At 36.8% G+C, this 17,418-nt stretch overlaps 1 protein-coding gene across 1 annotated transcript in view; it reads left to right on the forward strand.

Moving 5' to 3' along the window:
* RSBN1 (round spermatid basic protein 1) overlaps positions 1-17,418 on the forward strand; it is a 43,208-nt gene that overhangs the window by 12,440 nt on the left and 13,350 nt on the right. Inside the window, exons 3-4 of the mRNA XM_065906741.1 lie at positions 15,645-15,782; positions 16,340-16,482. Of these exons, the coding sequence (XP_065762813.1) occupies positions 15,645-15,782; positions 16,340-16,482 (281 nt within the window). The remainder of the gene's footprint in view (positions 1-15,644; positions 15,783-16,339; positions 16,483-17,418) is intronic.

Raw genomic sequence — 17,418 nt, forward strand, 5'->3', positions numbered from 1 at the left:
TCTAACTGATAGACCAGCAAACATACTTGAGAAATAAGCCAGAAACTTGGGGTGGGGGGAATATCTTGGTTTTCTAATGGTGATTTTTTTAACTTTCATATTAGCTAGTCTCTAGTGGATCAAGCATATGTGTCAATAGACAATACCCAGTCTAAATAATAGAATAAAATATCTCTAAATATTCCCTGCTGATTTTTGTCCTCCAACTAATTTTTTTTAATGGAGCTGAAATTTAAATGACTGTACCAACAACTTACCTTGAGATTTGCTTTGAGATTTATAGAGGTAGCCATTAAAAAAAAAATAATAATAAAGTAGCCATTTTTTAAGAACATACCAGGTATTATTAATCATTTCAACCACCTGAGGATATTGAGGGCTGTTAAGTAAGTCTTGTGTTCCAGTGATCCTGGCACTTTATTTATGAATTTCAGTCATTGGAGAGAGATGAGGTGTGGGTATGGGAGATTGCCATAGCTCGAGAAACTATGAATTTGCAGCTGAAATTTTTGGCACTTGGGATGGAACCTCACATAGTAGTTCAGATTTGTTTAGCACTTTGGGGTTTATAGAAATGCTTTCATGTTCATATCTTACTATTTGAAATAATCTGGGGATAGGTAGGTAGATAAGCAGATTTATCTGTTTTTCATTGAAGAAACTGAGGCTTGGAGATGTTCATTGTTATAAGAAGGTCATGTAGCTAGTAAGTAGAAATACTGGTCAGGGGATTCCTGGTGGCCAAATGGTTAGGACTTGGTGCTTTCACTGCTGAGGGCCCATGTTCACTCTCTGGCCAGGGAGCTAAGATCCCATAAGCCATGCAGCATGCCTCCCTCTTCCCTCCAGAAAGAAACTGCGCAAACCTAAGCTACGGGAACGACAGATGCATTGTTTTACCAATGCTCCTTCCCTCACTGATGAAACTAGTGCTTTTATTTGTCTAAATATTGTGGTTAGTGAAATTAAAATACCTCACTTTAATACAGTGTTCAGAAAGCTATTGTAATGTTTTTCAAAATGGGAATTAAGTGAATACCTTATGAATTCTGTGTTTTGTTAAGCCTTATGAATTTCTGTTAAACCTAAAAATGAAGTAAATTTTTTATTACTTTAGAGATACAGTTAATGGAAGTTATTTGTAGTTTAAATATGTAGCCATGATAATTATTCATGACTATATTTCAAGACAGTTTATTCAGCAAACATTTGTTGAGAACTTATGTACTGCACAGTCTGTTCTTAAAAGGACTAATTGATGAGCCCAATCCTAGTGGAAGAGATGAATAAACTATCAATTATAATACAGTTTTAAGTCTTAGAATAGAGGTATGCATAGGCAAAACCCTGTAATAGAGGGAGCACAGTTTGTGGTGTTACCTAACTCAGACTTAAAGTGATTAGAAAAGGCATTTTAAAGCATGTGATGCTTGAATAGAGTCTTGAAAGAAGATTACTTAGCGTAATAAGGTCATTTTAAACATAGTGAATAATGGATAATAGCCTGTGCAAACATACGGAGGCATTAGAGAGTGGGGCACTTTCAGGAAGCTCCAAATAGCTTGACATGCATAGTAAGAGTACATGCTGACCGTTAAGGGCAGTTAACACTGGAGAGATAGACAGAAATCAAAGTTGTGAAGAACTTCCTATGATGTGCTTAAAAAAAGTACTTTTTCCTGAAGGAAATGGGGAATCATCAGTGAATTTTAATAGCAGAGTGCTATCAAGGTATGTTTACAAAGATTGCACAATAGTGTGAAGGGTGAAATTGAGGAAAATGAGATTGAAAGCAAGAAGACTGGTTAGATTACTATGGTAACTAGATTGGAAATGATCCATGTCCAACTGACATTGACATTAGAGAGGAAGGAATGAAATTTGAGAAATAATTAGAAGATGGGATTATTTGCACTTGGTGAGGGAGAAGAATGGAGTATTAAAATGCAATTTGGACAAATGAGTGGACTGTGGTGACAAAGTCAATACAGGATTGAAAAAGTTGGTTTCTAGGTGTTGAGTTTAGTTTGAGATATTTTATGTTGAGTTACTTGTGAAGACAAACAGAAATTTCTGTCTGTTAGATAGTTAGATATGTGGATCTTAGACTGGGAGACATATCTAGACCTAAGATACAGAAGTTGGACCATTAGCATATAGATGGTCCAGGGACATCATTAGAAATGGAAGAGATGAAGCTGTGAATGGAATTCTTTGATGCACCCACATGTATGAGGAACATGGGAAGAATTCAAAAAGAAAGAGAGGTAAAAGGAATGTTACAGTACATCTTCTCTACGTTTTAAGAATTGATGAAGGGCTTAAATATCACATCCATATTAGGAGTCAAGTAAGATAAGGACAGAAAAGTGTTAGGTTGCTTAATTAGGAATTTAATTGGAAATAATATTTAGACCAGTGCTTTGCAAACAATGGCCATTTAAATATTGTAAATTATGCTTTTTTTAAAGAAGCTTGCTACTTGCTCTGTGAATAAATTTGGCACCACCAGGGAGCTTGCTAGAAATGCAAACTCAGATCCCTACTCAGATCTTCTGAGTCAGAATCTGCATTTTAACACAACCCTCAGGTTATTCATATACATACTAAGGTTTGAGAAGTACTGCTTTAGAACTTACTGGCTCTGGCCGGAGAAAGTAAATTTCAAATGTAGGTTTTATTTTGTGCAAGAAAAATTATAGCTTCTGTTACTTTTAGGTATTTAAATTATTGTAGAAGGCAAGCTAGGATGCACATGGACGTGCTTGTTTTCTTTTACTGTTCAAAAAAAGTCAAATGTTTTTAACACCGAAGGAGGTAAGTTCATGATAAATATCAGTTGAAGCTGATTCTCAAATTTGATTACTTATCTCTTAGAAGTTCATAACAGGATAATTTTGTAAAGTTGAGTTTCCAATCTAAGGGACTATACATATATTGATAATATAGTATTTTTATAATTCTGTAGGATTATTCAGGTCAATTTAAGTTTTAAATAATCATTGGCTAAATAACAGTTTTGACCAAAAGTTTGTGTTTGTGAATTCTTTCGGTCAGTTAATGGAGAAAAATTAGTGTTCACTTAGAAATGTATTTCCTTCTTAAAAAACTATGGAATATATATAATTTATGATTTCTTTTTTTTTATGCTTGGATGTTATTTCTTATAATTATTAGCTACTTGGAAACTTTTTTTTTATGGTTTTCAACTTTGAAGTGTGATAGTTTTGTAATAAGTATGCACTCCTTGGTTTGGGAACCAGGATCCCACTTGCCACAGGGCAACTGAATCTGAGAACTGCAACTAGAGAAGACTGTGAGCAGCGACAAAGAGCCTGCATGCCACAACTAAGACCCAGCGCAGCCACATAAATAAGTAAATATTAAAAAAAAAAAGAGAAAGCATAGAACTAGCAGAGTGCTTTGTAGCTTGGTAAATAACTGAGAAACTCTTAAGGAACTACACATCAGTGTGTTACATAAAAGAAGAAATAAATATTTTAGTTAACGGACTTTATAAAACAGCATAAAAATGGTTGGTTTGTTTTTTTCTCTCATTCTAAGTACAGCTTACAATAGACTCGTTTTGACTCACGCTGCTTTTTTACTGTATGTTTTAAAGTGGGAATGCCTTTCTATTCACAGGTCACAAGGTTAGGAAGATTGCTGGCTAGCTTTTTCCTTTCTGTTTTTTTTTTTTTTAAACAATCAGCTCGAAAAGGCTTCTTCCTGAAAGCTGAGTTCTATGCAGTAATTACTACCCTACCACCCCTCACTACCTCCCTCCCACCGCTCCTCCCCTCGGGGTTTTTCCATATTGTGTATTTCTAGCTTGGTGTTCTACTAGGTTTTTCTCTTTTAAAAAGAAGTTGTTTTGTTTTATTTTTTTAGAGCAGTTTTGGTTCACAGCAAAATTGAGAGGAAGGTACGGAAATTTACTATATACTCCCAGCCCCCAAATATATATTAGTTCCTCCCGTTATCAGCATATCCCGCCCCCTCCACCCCTCCCCCCCCACTCCCCTGCTCTCCCTGCCAGAGTGGTAAATTTAATCGCTGAATCTACACTGATAACACTGTAATCACGCAAGGTTCATAGTTTACACTTCACTCGTATTGTACAATGTCTGGGTTTGGACTAATGTATGATATATGTTCATCATTAGGGTAACATACAGAGTATTTTCAAACTGCCCGAAAAATCCTCTGTGCTGTGCCTGATTCTTCCCTTTCTCCGCTTCTAACCCCTGCCAACCACTGATCTTTTTAGTGTTTCCATAGTTTCAACTTTTAAAAGAATGTCATATAGTTGGAATCATATAATATATGTAGCCTTTTCAGATTGGCTTCTTCCTCTTAGTAAAATATACATTTACGTTTCCTCTGTGTCTTTTCATGGCTTGATGTGTGTGCACAGTCGCTCAGTTGTGTCTGACTCTTTGAAACCCCATGGACTGTAGCCCACCAGGCTCCTCTGTCCATGGGGATTCTCCAGGCAAGAATACTGGAGTGGGTTGCCATGCCCTTCTCCAGGAGATCTTCCCAACCCAGGGATTGAACCCAGGTCTCCCACGTTGAGGGTACATTCTTTACCATCTGATCCACCAGGGAAGCCTGCTTGATAGCTCATTGATAGCCAGTGTGATAGCTCATCATGGTTTGATCAGTTCAGTCGCTTAGTCGTGTCCAACTCTTTGCTACCCCATGGACTGCAGCTCACCAGGCTTCCCTGTCCATCATCAACTCCTGGAGCTTGCTCAAACTCATGTCCATCGAGTCAGTGATGCCATCCAACCATCTCATCCTCTGTTGTCCCCTTCTCCTCCTGCTTTCAGTCTTTCTCAGCATTAGGGTCTTTTCCAGTGAGTCAGTTCTTCCCATCAGGTGGCCAAAGTATTGGAGTTTCAGCTTCAGCCTCAGTCCTTCCAGTGAGGGTTGATTTCCTTTTAGATTGACTGGTTTGATCCCCTTGTAGTCCAAGGGACTCTCAAGAGTCTTCTCCAACACCACAGTTCAAAAGCATCAGTTCTTCGGTGCTCAGCTTTCTTTATGGCCCAATTCTTAAAACCATACATGACTACTGGAAACTATAGCTTTGACTAGATGGACCTTTGTTGACAAAGTAATGTCTGTGCTTTTTAATATGCTGTCTAGGTTGGTCATAGCTTTTCTTGCAAAGAGCAAGCCTCTTGGCTGCAGTCACCATCTGCGGTGATTTTGGAGCCCAAGTCAAGTCTGTCACTGTTTCCATTGTTTCCCCATCTATTTGCCATGAAGTGATGGGACCAGATGCCACAATTTTAGTTTTTTGAATGTTGAGCTTTAAGTTAGCTTTTTCACTGTCCTCTTTCAGTTTCATCAAGAGGCTCTTCAGTTCCTCTTTGCTTTCTGCCATAAGGATGGTGTCATTTGTATATCTGAGGTTATTGGTATTTCCCCTGCAATTTTGATTCCAGCTTGTGCTTCATCCAGCCTGGCATTTCACATGATGTACTGACCTTTTTTTTTAGGGCTAAATATTAATATTTCATTGTCTGGATGTACCATAGTTTATTTATCCATTCACTTATTAAAGGACTTGTTGGTTGCTTCCAGGTTTTGGCTATTATGAGTAAAGCTACTGTCTTCTAATTTTTAACTGATCTATGGCTGTCCTTATTACAAGGTGTATTATTGGGGAGCACAGCTGAAGCTTATTTAACACTCAGCAGTTAATACAGGGTAACTTTATAAAGTTAAGTTTCTGATCTAAAGGACTACTCATGTATTGACATAGAGCAATATATATTGCAAAATATATATTCAAATATAATTGTTTCAACTTTTATAGATACTATAAATGCATTTAAAAATTTAATGCATGCAAAGCTAGCTACCATTTTCTCATGGGCATAACCCTCCTATGTACAAACTATCCTCCCCTACTTGCTTTACCTTCTGATTTTACTAGAGGCTGAGTTTTCCTTGTTTGGCATTATGTCTCTTGCTTTGATAGCAGCCTTATTTTTTCCTCTTCTTTGTTCTCTACATACCTCCCTCCAGTCCTCGTTATACTTGCTTCTTCCTTCCCATCACATACTTTGGGAAGTGGTAGAACTCAATTTGTTCTTTGCTTTCAAGTGCCATTTCCAGGCCAGAGTTTCTCAAACATGCCAGATCCTAAGAATAATCTGGGCTTGCTAGTTCCAGACACATATTTAGAATCTCATGTTCCACTCCTGGAATTTCTGATTCGTTCTGTCTCGAGTGAGACCTGAGATAAATACTCAATTGATTTGATTCTTGTGAACAGGCAAGTGTAACTAAAACAACACTAAACAACTTCATTATTCCAAACAAACTCTATCCCCACTTCCCTAGGATCTTTACTCACCCCCATCCCATCTTCTCCCCCTTTCATTGCCCTGTAAAGGAAATCACACATTATTTTAAGTGAATTCCTGCTTTATATGTTTCCTTCATTTTAATTAAAGGAATATTTTTATTCTCCCAAGAAGTCAGTCTTTATTCTATGAGATTTATTATTTCAGTGTATATCGTCTAATGTTTTTCTATGCATGTATGCACATATAAACAATGTTACATAACAATTTTGTGTGGTTTAACACTGTAAATCATAAATGGCATGTATCATTCTACACATTGCTTTGGTTCAACATTGCTTTTTTTAAATTTCAACATTATTTTTTAGAATTACCTTGATACATGTAATTCTGATTCATTTGTTTTAACCACTGTGTTTGTGTGTGTGTGACTGTATCACTTTATTTATTTTCTTGTTTTTGAGCATTTAGCATGTTTGCGGTTTTGTAATACTACTGTGTTGGCTTAAGAATATATTTGGAGATTTATCCTGAGGTGTATATATCTTGTATACATCCCACATATCCTGTACACGTATATAGTGGGATTTCTGTTTGCCTTTTTCTCCTCTTCCGGGAGTCTGTGACTTTTTTGTTGCCTTAATTCAGTGACTCAAATGTCTGAAAAGTCTGTCTTCTACCACTACATTTGATTGGTAGATCAGGTAGATGTGAAATTCTAGGTTGGAGATCATTTACCTGCAGATTTATAAAGATGTTGCTCCAGTATCTTTAAGCTTTGAGTGTTGCTACTGAGAAATCCCATGTCAAGGTGTCCTGTTCTTTCTCTCTGGAAGCTTCCTAAACCTCCTTCCTATAAAATTTCAAAACACTGAGAATAATGTGCCTTGAGACGAGTCTCTTTTTGCTTTTTTAAAAATTTTAATTTATGAAATAAATGATATATAACCAGGTATAAAGAATAATAAGCACATGTATTCTCACCACTTGGCCCAAGGGCATGAAATATCACTAATGTAGTTGAAGGCCACCTCCAATCCCTATGGTTTTTCTCAGGTCTCATCGGTATGAGTCTTTTTGTTGTTGTTCAATATCTGATGACATTTAGATTTTTTCAGTGTGGGAATGCATATCCTTCTGTTTGGGTAAATTTTCTTCTGTTACTTCTTTGTTAATTTCCTTACCTCAGTTTCCCTGTCCTTCTGAAACTTTTACGAGTTGGATTGAACCTCCAATTTTCTTATTGATCCTTTTATTTTTCTTTGTTTTTTAATTCTACTTTTTTGGGGAGATTTAGCTATCTTCTTTTTCTCCTGTTGGTTTATTTCAGCTGTACTATTTTGTATTTAAGAGCTTGTTCTTGTTTTTTGCTTTTTTTCTTCTTTTAAAAAAATAGCTTTCCTGTTTTTATTTCATGAATGCTGTATTATATTTCATCTGTCTGATGGTATTAATTATACTTGTTTTGAAATTTTCTTTTATCTCTAAGTTGTCTCTGTTTCATCAAGTTTCTTTTTGTTTGTCTTAATCTTCTGTTTATGTTAAATATTTTCTTCAAACGTCTGGTGATCTGTTTATATTTCAATATGAGTCAGTATAAAACTGATTAGAAACTTGTGAACCTCGTAGGTGGGACTTATAATTTGATGATGACTGGGTAAGGAACCTGGCCATGTCATTATCAGAAAACTCCAGGTATTAGCATTTCGAGATCTTTTCTTTGGGGCTTTTAATTTTTACAGCTAAGAATCTACCACGTTTTTTGCTAGAGGAGTAGAGTAGCTTGTACCCCTGTCTGCTAGAATTCTTGGAACTGAACTATGGAAGTAGGTAGGTGATTTCGTTGTTAAACTATATGGAATTTTAATTCTGTCTTTTCAGTATATAGGGTTTCTTTCACACTTCCACAGTTGTACCTGGTAGTTTTGTTTCTATAGCCTCTCGTCCGCTTTCTCCACAAATATAGATAGGATAAGAAAAAGCATTGGATGTGGGAGGTGGAAGGTAGGTTAAGTGGAGGGGTCTGACTGACTTGTGAACAGATTTTAAAACCATCTTCATTGTTTTAGTTCTGTCCTTTGTTTCCCATCTTCTGTGATATTTAGCCTTCCCATGAGTTTGTAGCACAAACTTGTTTTTGAGGTATCTTCTATACTCTGTTCCAAGTTCTCAGTTTGCTGATTATCCTATACATTTTTTACCTTCAGAATATGTTTTAATAGCTTGTAGCTATCATTTTCACTTCTGTTTGAGCTTCTGCAATTTATAGCCTTTCTGTTTTACTCTCAATTGAGTGGGGTTTTGATAAGGAATAAAAATAAATCATATGCTCAGTCTACCTTAAGCCTTCTTTACCTTTTCACTACTCTTTGCATTAGTATTAAAGCATCACACAAAAGAACACATAAATGGAAAGATATACCACATTCTTGGATTGAGAAGAATCAACATCAAAATGATGATTCCCCTAAATTGTTAACCAAACATAATCCCAATAAGAACCCCAGTAATTGTTTTTTTCTGGGACAATCACTTGACTTTGGAAATTTATGTGAAAAAATAGATAAGAACTTTGAAAAAGAAAAGCAGTGATGGAGGAATGCCTTATCAGATACCAATATATTTTAAAGATTTAAATAAGTATATACTAGTTTATGAACATTGTTCAGTGAAACAGAAAAGTCCAGAAATAGACCCAAATACGTATACACATGTGATATATAAAAATGATATCATCTGAAGTCATTGGTGGCAGAGAGATGGTAGTGCTGGGACATCAGGGTATCTAGAGTTTATATTAGTATTTGTATCACTGTATACCATCATAAATTCCACATGGGATCAATGCTGTAAATGTAGAAAATCAAGAGAAATATAAGAAAATAAGGAAGAATTCTTTCATCACTTTGGAGTGGCAAAGGTCTTTTAAACTATGACAGAAATCACATAAACAAGGTCAAAAGATAAATTTGTGTCAGTGACAGAAGATTAACCTTTCTAACTATAAAGAGCTCTAGAAATACTAACAGATAAGAGAGATACTAGCAACACAGTATAAAAATAAGCATTACAAATGGACACGTCACAAAAAAGAAATACAAATGGCCCTTTAATCCTCTTATCTGAAAAGGTATGCAGTTTCATTCTTAAGAAAATGAAATTAAAACTACTAAAATGCCAGTTTTAACTTATTAGTGAAAATCCAGAAGTTTTTTAATACTCTTAATGGGGTAGTGGGGCAACTCGTACTTTCTCATATTGCTGGTGAAAGCTTATGCACCCTATTGAGGGTTGCTTAGTCTTTCCATCCTGATTCTCCCTGATCCTGTGTCCTTCTCTAACCACAGACCATTCGTATTTTCACAAACTTCTTGAAAGATTGTCTGCATTTGCTGTCTCCATTTCCTTATATCTCCACATCTGTTTGGTTTCTGGCCTCATGGTTAATTTCCTTGAAACATCTCTTGCTAAGGTCACCAGTGAGCATTTTTCATCTTCATCTTCCTAGAAGTCTCAGCAGCATTTTGATCAAATTCCTTGAGATATTTTCTTACTTTGATTTTTGTAATACTGTGCTCTCTTGGTTTTTTTGAAACCTCTCTGACCATTTGACAACTCCTTTATGTTGTTTTTTTGTTGAGCTTCCTTTCCCCTTTGTGTTTTTTGATTTGGAGCTTTCTAAGATGCTTGCTCTTTGAACTCTTATTTTCTCTAGTCAGGTCTCTTTTAAAACTAAGTTAACAAATACCACAAAACATAGTGCCTAAGTGTTACTGAAAGGAGTGTGTGTGTGTGTGTGTGTGTGTGCGCGCGCGCGCGCGTGGGTGGGGTGGGAAGTGTCCTGCTACTCACTGCTCAAAAGCCAGTAAGCAGGCCAGGTTCCTGGAAAGGAAAAGTGAAAGTGTAGTCACTCAGTCATGTCCGACTCTTTGCAACCCCATGGGCTGTATTGTAGCCTGTCAGGCTCCTCGGTCCATGGAATTCTCTAGGCAAGAATACTGGAGTGGATTGCCATTTCCTTCTCCAAAGGATCTTCCCAACTGAGGGATTGATCCTGGTTTTCCCGCATTGTGGGCAGGTAAAAAGGAAAGTTTCCAGTATTTCAGGTGCCAGTAACTGGGGTTGTGTGGGGGGTGGCGAGAGTACAGACATCTGTCCAAAGGCTGACTCCCCAACCCTGACAAGCAGGGAGTTGAGAGCATTTATAGACCGAGTAGGGGGAGGTCGCCGTGCAGAAACAGTACATCTCTAACAATCATCTTCAAATTGGTCATCAGTGGTCTAACTAGCATCATCATGATGGTTTTAGTTACAGTTAATCTTCAGTTCGGGGTGGACTGATTCTCATTTCTTTGCGGTCAATTCTTGGAATTATGGCAGCTCAGGTTCTTGGTTCAGTCTGGTCATCATGTAGTTAACTTTTCCATCTGAGGTTTTAGTGTCTACAAGTCAGCTCACAGGATATGGCTCAGAATATTATCTATAGCCCTTGAGAAAGAGCTAAAAGTCCTTGACTGTGCTTAGTGACTACATTATTATTATTTAGTCTCCTTTGACTATTTTCCTTTGTTTTCACATTTCTTAATTCTCTGATTAAACTTATTCTTGACTAAAGTTTTCCACAGGCAAAAGGCAGGCAGAGGACATGGTGGGGAGCGACAAGGTCCTGCTCAATTTCATTAAGACAATATAAATTTAGTCTCTTACAGTTCTGAAGACTCTGAAGAATTTTTTCTTAAAATTTTGCTTGTTTTTTTGTTTGCCCCCCCCCCCCCTTTTTTTTTTGGCTTAGTGGCCATGTGCATTTCCTGGCTTGTAAGTCCCTTCCTCCATCTTCAGAGTGCATCAGTTCACTCTCAGCATCTATCATCACATCACCTTCTCTTTGTCAGATCCCCTCTGCTTCCTTCTTTTGACACCTATGATTACATTTAGGGCTCACCTGGATAACCCAGACTGTCTCCCCATCTCCAAAGTCTTAATTCATTCACAGCTGTCAAGTCCTTTTGCCATGTAAGATAACAGTCACAGGTTCTAGGGATTAAGACCTTGAGAGTCTTTAGAAGAGTTGTTCTTTAGCTCACCTTGTCCCCAACTGAAGGTATCACCTCCCCACCCAAACCTGGTCCTCTCCTCTGGTAGACAGAGTGGTTTCTCTGTTTGGTTGCCAGGGGCAGAACCTGTAAGATATTCTTGACAATCCTTTCTCTTCTCTGTCATATCTGATCTTTCTCCAGGACCTCACAGTTTTATGGTTATTTCTCAAGTTTTTAAAACATCAGCTCCACTGCTGAAAGTTTAGTCTGTTGTTTTTTGTTTGGAATATTCCAGAAAACTCCTAGTCTCTTCTCTTTCACTGTCCCTTTGACAAAACCAAACCAAACTCCAAGCCATCTACCCCCTAAAAAAAGGCAAACCTGGTAATTTTCTTTTCCTTTTACTACTTTAGATCCTTTAGTGACTTCCCAGATTCTTAATGTGATCTTCAAGGGTTTCTATAATCCAGCTACAGTTCGTTTCTCCAGTCTCATCTTTATTTTTCTCTTTTTTTTTCTATTTAGCACCATTAGCTTTCTTTTAGACCCTGGAAAGAGTGATGCTTAAGGATTTTGTTTCCTTTAAACTTGTTAGGTGTGCTTAGTCACTCAGCTGTGTCCGACTCTTTGAGACCCTATGGACTGTAACCTGCCAGGCTCCTCTGTTCATGGGGATTCTCCAGGCAAGAATACTGGAGTGGGTTGCCATCCCCTTTTCCAGGGGATCTTCCCAACCCAGGGATCAAACCCAGCTCTCCCACACTGCAGGTGGGTCTTTACTCTCTGAGCCACCAGGGAAGCCCAAGAATACTAGAGTGGGTAGGCTATCCCTTCTCCAGGGGAGCTTCCCAACCCAGGAATTGAACCGGAGTCTCCTGTGTTGCAGGCAGATCTTTACCAGCTGAGCTACCCAGGAAGCTCTTAAACTTGTTCTACAGAGTTTAATTCATTGTTACTTTTGAGGAACAGTTTATTCCCTAGATCAGGATCCCATGTTCTCCTTCATAGTGTCCTGTAAGTGCCTGAAGACTTGTCACACTTTATAGTTAAATATTTGTTTAGTGTCTGCCTCTTTCTACTAGACTGTAAGTTTACAGGGACTAGTTAAAGGTCTGGTTTGCTGTATATGTATTTAGGACAGTTTCTGTGTATAATATATGGTAAATTTTGATTAAATGAATGATACTGGCCTTCTTGTAATCCTTGTGCTTTATTTAAAGTTATGTAAGACTACTCTTCTGTGAGAAGGTTCCAAGTATTTGAAGATTATTGTGTCCCTATTTTAATAATTTCAAGTCTTATACTTCTGAAATATTTTTAATTCATCATTCTTCTTCCAGTTTTTTGATTTCCAAGTCACTTATCATCTTGGAGAAGGAAATGGCAACCCACTCCAGTGCTCTTGCCTGGAAAATCCCATGGACTGAGTAGCCTGGTAGCCTATAGCCCATGGGGTCGCAGAGAGTTGGACACAACTGAGTGACTTCACAGAATCATCTTAGTTGTTCTCTTTTGAGTGTGCTTTTGTAATAGACTTCATTTTTTTTTAGCCCAGAGCAGGAGATAATACTCCAGATGTCATCTGTGCAGTATGAAGTATTACTTCCTTTAGTACAAAGTGTACATATGATACAGGCTAAACCACCATAACAAAGAAGTCACACATACAGTAGCTAGAATAAAATAAGTTTCTCTCTTAAATAACAAGTCCAGAGGTAAGCAGCTGTGTTCATCTGATGTCATCTTGGATTCTGCTTTCGTTCTATCTTTGGTTTTTCCATTTCCTTTGACTTTGTCATGTGCATGGTTGAACTTGGCCCTCAAAAGAAGAAAAGAGGAAGTGGAGAGCAAGAAGCTTATATATGCTCTAGAAATTGCATATGTAACTTATTCTAACATTTTGGCCAGAACGTAGTCACACTTAGCTGCCAAGCAGCTCTATGCCCAAGAAGTTTTGTAAGTAAAAAAAAGGATAGAGTATTTACTGGGCGATAATTAGTAATTTGCTTGTTTGACATTAGGTCACAGTACATGTTGAATTTCTGGCCATAAATGTTGTCAGTCTTCTAACTTGTGCTGTTAATTTTAAAATACATTATAAACATTAGCATTTATTAAATTATTTTATATGAACAGTAAATACTGTTAAACAGCTCTACTACCACCACCTTTTTTGGGGGCCAGAGTTTAATAGCTGATTATTTCTAGACTCAGTAAGCATAAATTCAGCAATTTCTCCTCTTCGGGTTTACTTTCTTATCTTTCCAGAATAGGAGAGGATGTTTTATGTTACTTCATGTTACATATTAATTATTCTAGGTGTTTGCCTTTTTACGTTGTCTTCAAGTTCAGTGCTGTTGAATTTAGTGGTACTTAAATTAGGTAATCATGGAGTACTGTAAAAAGATGTTAATTCAGTTTCACTTTGTGTGTAAAATTTAAAGCAACATGATTTCAGATTTTTAATGCCTTAAGAGTTGTATAATCTCAAAGCCAGCAGGCCACATAAATTGATGAAAACTACCACATGGCTGTGTACTTCTTCAAGATTAAGTTATGTGAGATTTAAATGATGACTCATCTTTGGGAAACTCACCATGTAGTTTGAAAGCTTTTGCTGGAAGGAATTTCTGATAATTGGGAATAGTTGGAGGAGGTATTTGGAGGAGACTGATAATTCTTTTATTAACCTTGAAAGCATATAATTCCTAGAGCTGATATCAATACCAAAGTTACATCTGCTTTAGTTGTTTAAGATGCTTGTCTTAGAAAGGTTAGAATAATGCTTGCTTAGAAAAACTTCCTTATCTCTATATCACATAATATATTCTTTTTCCCAGAGTGCCTCCCCTGACTTTTAATAGCATGATGATCATACAAACAAATGGAATGTAATTCATACAAATATATGCAAAGTAATTCTGGTCTGGGATCACCTAAGGAGATCTGGGGGGAAAGATTCATTAAGGAATTAAGAAATGACTGCTACTTGATAACAAGATCTCAGACCGTTTGTGTGTGTTTGTATATGTATGTGTAGGATGACATTAAATTGTCTATAGGAAAAAAAAAAGCAGTGGGATGATTCTGAACGCACTGCTAAAAAACTAGCAGTAAGGAACTGTAAGAAATACTAGAACTTCCTTTATTCTTTCTGTTAAGCAAAATAGGCAGTTTTTGAAACAGTAACAATTGTCTTTAAAAAAAATTTTGACTGTTCAATAGAGACCTAGCTTTTAAAAGTATAATTATATATTAGGCTCTCAATCTGCATCTTACATAAGGTAGAAAATGCTAAGTTACTGAACCAAGGTGGAATGCTGGTTAGAATCTAGTGTTTAAGTCATCTGTATGTACAGGATCTGTCTCTCCATTTGAGAAACAATTCATTCTGAATTGGAGGATGGAGTATTAAGAACATACATGATATGACTAGAATTAATATCAGCTTGTATTGTATTGTTGGTAGATTCTGTGTGAAGTTTAGGATTCTCTGGGCTTCATATTTCTTAGGGCTGCTTAGAACATGCCTTAAGCTTACTAGAGAGTTGATACAAAATGTCTAAGTGCTTGCAGGTAACATTAGATTATTATAAGAGTACTCAGGAAGGCTTCAGAGGAAAAGTCTAGAACTGATCTCTGACAGTTAAGATTTAGGTTGACAGAAAAGAAGACATTCCAAGAAGGCAGACTCAAGAGAAGAATCACTGCAGGTAGATACAAGTTTGGCATAAATTGGTTAGAAAAAATGATGAGCCTACTTGGGTGGAGAATCTTATATGGAAGTGATGAGAGATTGGTTTTGATAATAGTCATCCTTGTAACTGGCTTGATGTGAAAGCTTTCAGCCTAGGGACTACAAAATGAATATGGAAGATTAATTTGACTTTTTTGTCAAATTGATAGTCCTTTTTGTTTTTTTTTCTGTCCTGTCAGTTTAACTATTTATTTACTGATTTTTTTTCCTAATAAAGATCACAAGTGTTTAAAGAGTTAAAAATCATCATTCCCAGAGAAATTTAAGTATATCTTAATGTTTTCAGTATTTCCTTGAGATTTCCCTGGGACCATGGACTGACTTGCATTTTGGAATTTCTATTTGTGGTTCATATGTCAATATATTTGTCAGTGTGCTAGGGTGCCTTTCTGTAACTGTTGATTTTATCCAAGGTACTGACCATTGAATTCTTAGTATATAAAAGAAATAGGAACATTGGAAACAATACGCTCTCCTGATTCTCATAGTATACTTCACTCCTTTCCGCCCCCTTTCATTTCATCTCAGGTCAACAGGACATACTGCTGTGGCACCTACCGAGCAGGTCCTATGCGGCAGATAAGTCTCGTTGGAGCAGTAGATGAAGAAGTTGGTGATTATTTCCCAGAGTTCCTTGATATGTTAGAAGAATCACCATTTCTGAAAGTGAGTGTTTTTCAGATTATTAAAGTTCTGATCACTATTTAAATGGATACTTTGCATTAAAAAATTTTAAGCTAATTGTAGGGGCTTCCCAGGTGTCGCAGTGGTAAAGAATCTGCCTACAATGCAAGAGGCACAAGAAATGCAGGTTCGATCCTTGGGTCAGGAAGATCCCTTGGAGGAGGAAACGGCAACCTGCTTCAGTATTTTCGCCAGGAAAATTCTGTGAACAGAGGAGAGACTGACAGGCTACGGTCACTGGCGCCACAGAGTCAGACATGACAGAGTGACTGAGCACATGCATACACAAGCTAATCTTATCTATTAAAATTCAGTTTTATCCCATATTTTGAAGATAAATGTTCAGAAAATTATTTAAGTAAAATATTTAACTTCACTGATTCTTTTTTACGTATAAATTACTATCTAATACAACATTATTTTTCTTCTTATACACACACAAAATAAGCTTCCTAAAGCTTTCTTTTGGATGTGAGGGGTTAACTTGTATGTAATTTAAAAAAATTTCCTTTAACGTGACTTATTCTTCTGACTTCCAGATGACTTTGCCCTGGGGTACACTTTCCAGCCTCCGACTCCAGTGTAGGTCCCAGAGTGATGATGGGCCCATCATGTGGGTCAGGCCAGGAGAGCAGATGATCCCTACAGCAGACATGCCAAAGTCACCCTTCAAAAGACGACGGTAAACACTGCTTTTTCTCAGATAAGCAAAAGCCCTTTTTTAGTTGGTTGCTTATAGAAATGATTGAGAGCTGAGCAGTTTGAAAACCATTTTTTTCTGATTTATTTAAAGAGCTGTCTTAAGTAAATCTCTTTTAGTTGTCAGTTCCTTAGTCCAGTTCACTCATTACACAGATACCAGAGTGAGGCATCCTTTTAAAAATAAAAAAAAATCCTTCTATTCTTAAAACCTGGGTTCTAATTGCCTGCGAGATAAATGTCCAAACTCCTTTGTGTGGTTGACAAGGTTCTGTCATCATCTGGCCCTGAAAGTATCTCTTCTAGGTGTATCTGCTTTTAGTCTGGTCCAGTCACACTGAATTCAGTTGCTAAACCATAGTCTTTCACATCTGTGTGCTTTTGCCCTGCTCTTTTTACTTGGAGTAGCATCCCTTCATCATCTTCCTTTCTACCTGATATACTCTTAATGAATTTTCAAAACTCAACTTGGATGTCACTTCCTTTGTGAAACTTTTCTTTGTTCCTTTAAACAATTGGTCATTCCCTTCTCTGTGCTCACACATCATTCTGTTCGTTAATAATCTGTTGACAAGTATTTGGTTTTTACTATAAATTTTAACCTTTTTGAGGGCAGTCTAATTCTTCATAGCACATAGCAAGTGATCAGTGTTTGCTGAGTAAAACCAGTGATGTATAGTAATTCATATTGTCCTAACATATTTTTTTGTTTGAAGCAAAATTTGTTTAAAACAAACGTAGATTAACTTACTTTAGGACTATGAGAACCAATGTCATTTAATGAGACTGAACATTGCATATATTTGCTTAGATTATGGAAATAGGAACTCAATATTAAGTACCCCAAAATGAGTTTTAACAGATTAGCTTTAGACCTTACCTTAAAACTCAAAGAAAAGTAATACTAGAGTTAAGTATG

The sequence above is a fragment of the Muntiacus reevesi genome, chromosome 1 (genome assembly GCF_963930625.1).
Source record: "Muntiacus reevesi chromosome 1, mMunRee1.1, whole genome shotgun sequence".
Taxonomy (NCBI): domain Eukaryota; kingdom Metazoa; phylum Chordata; class Mammalia; order Artiodactyla; family Cervidae; genus Muntiacus; species Muntiacus reevesi.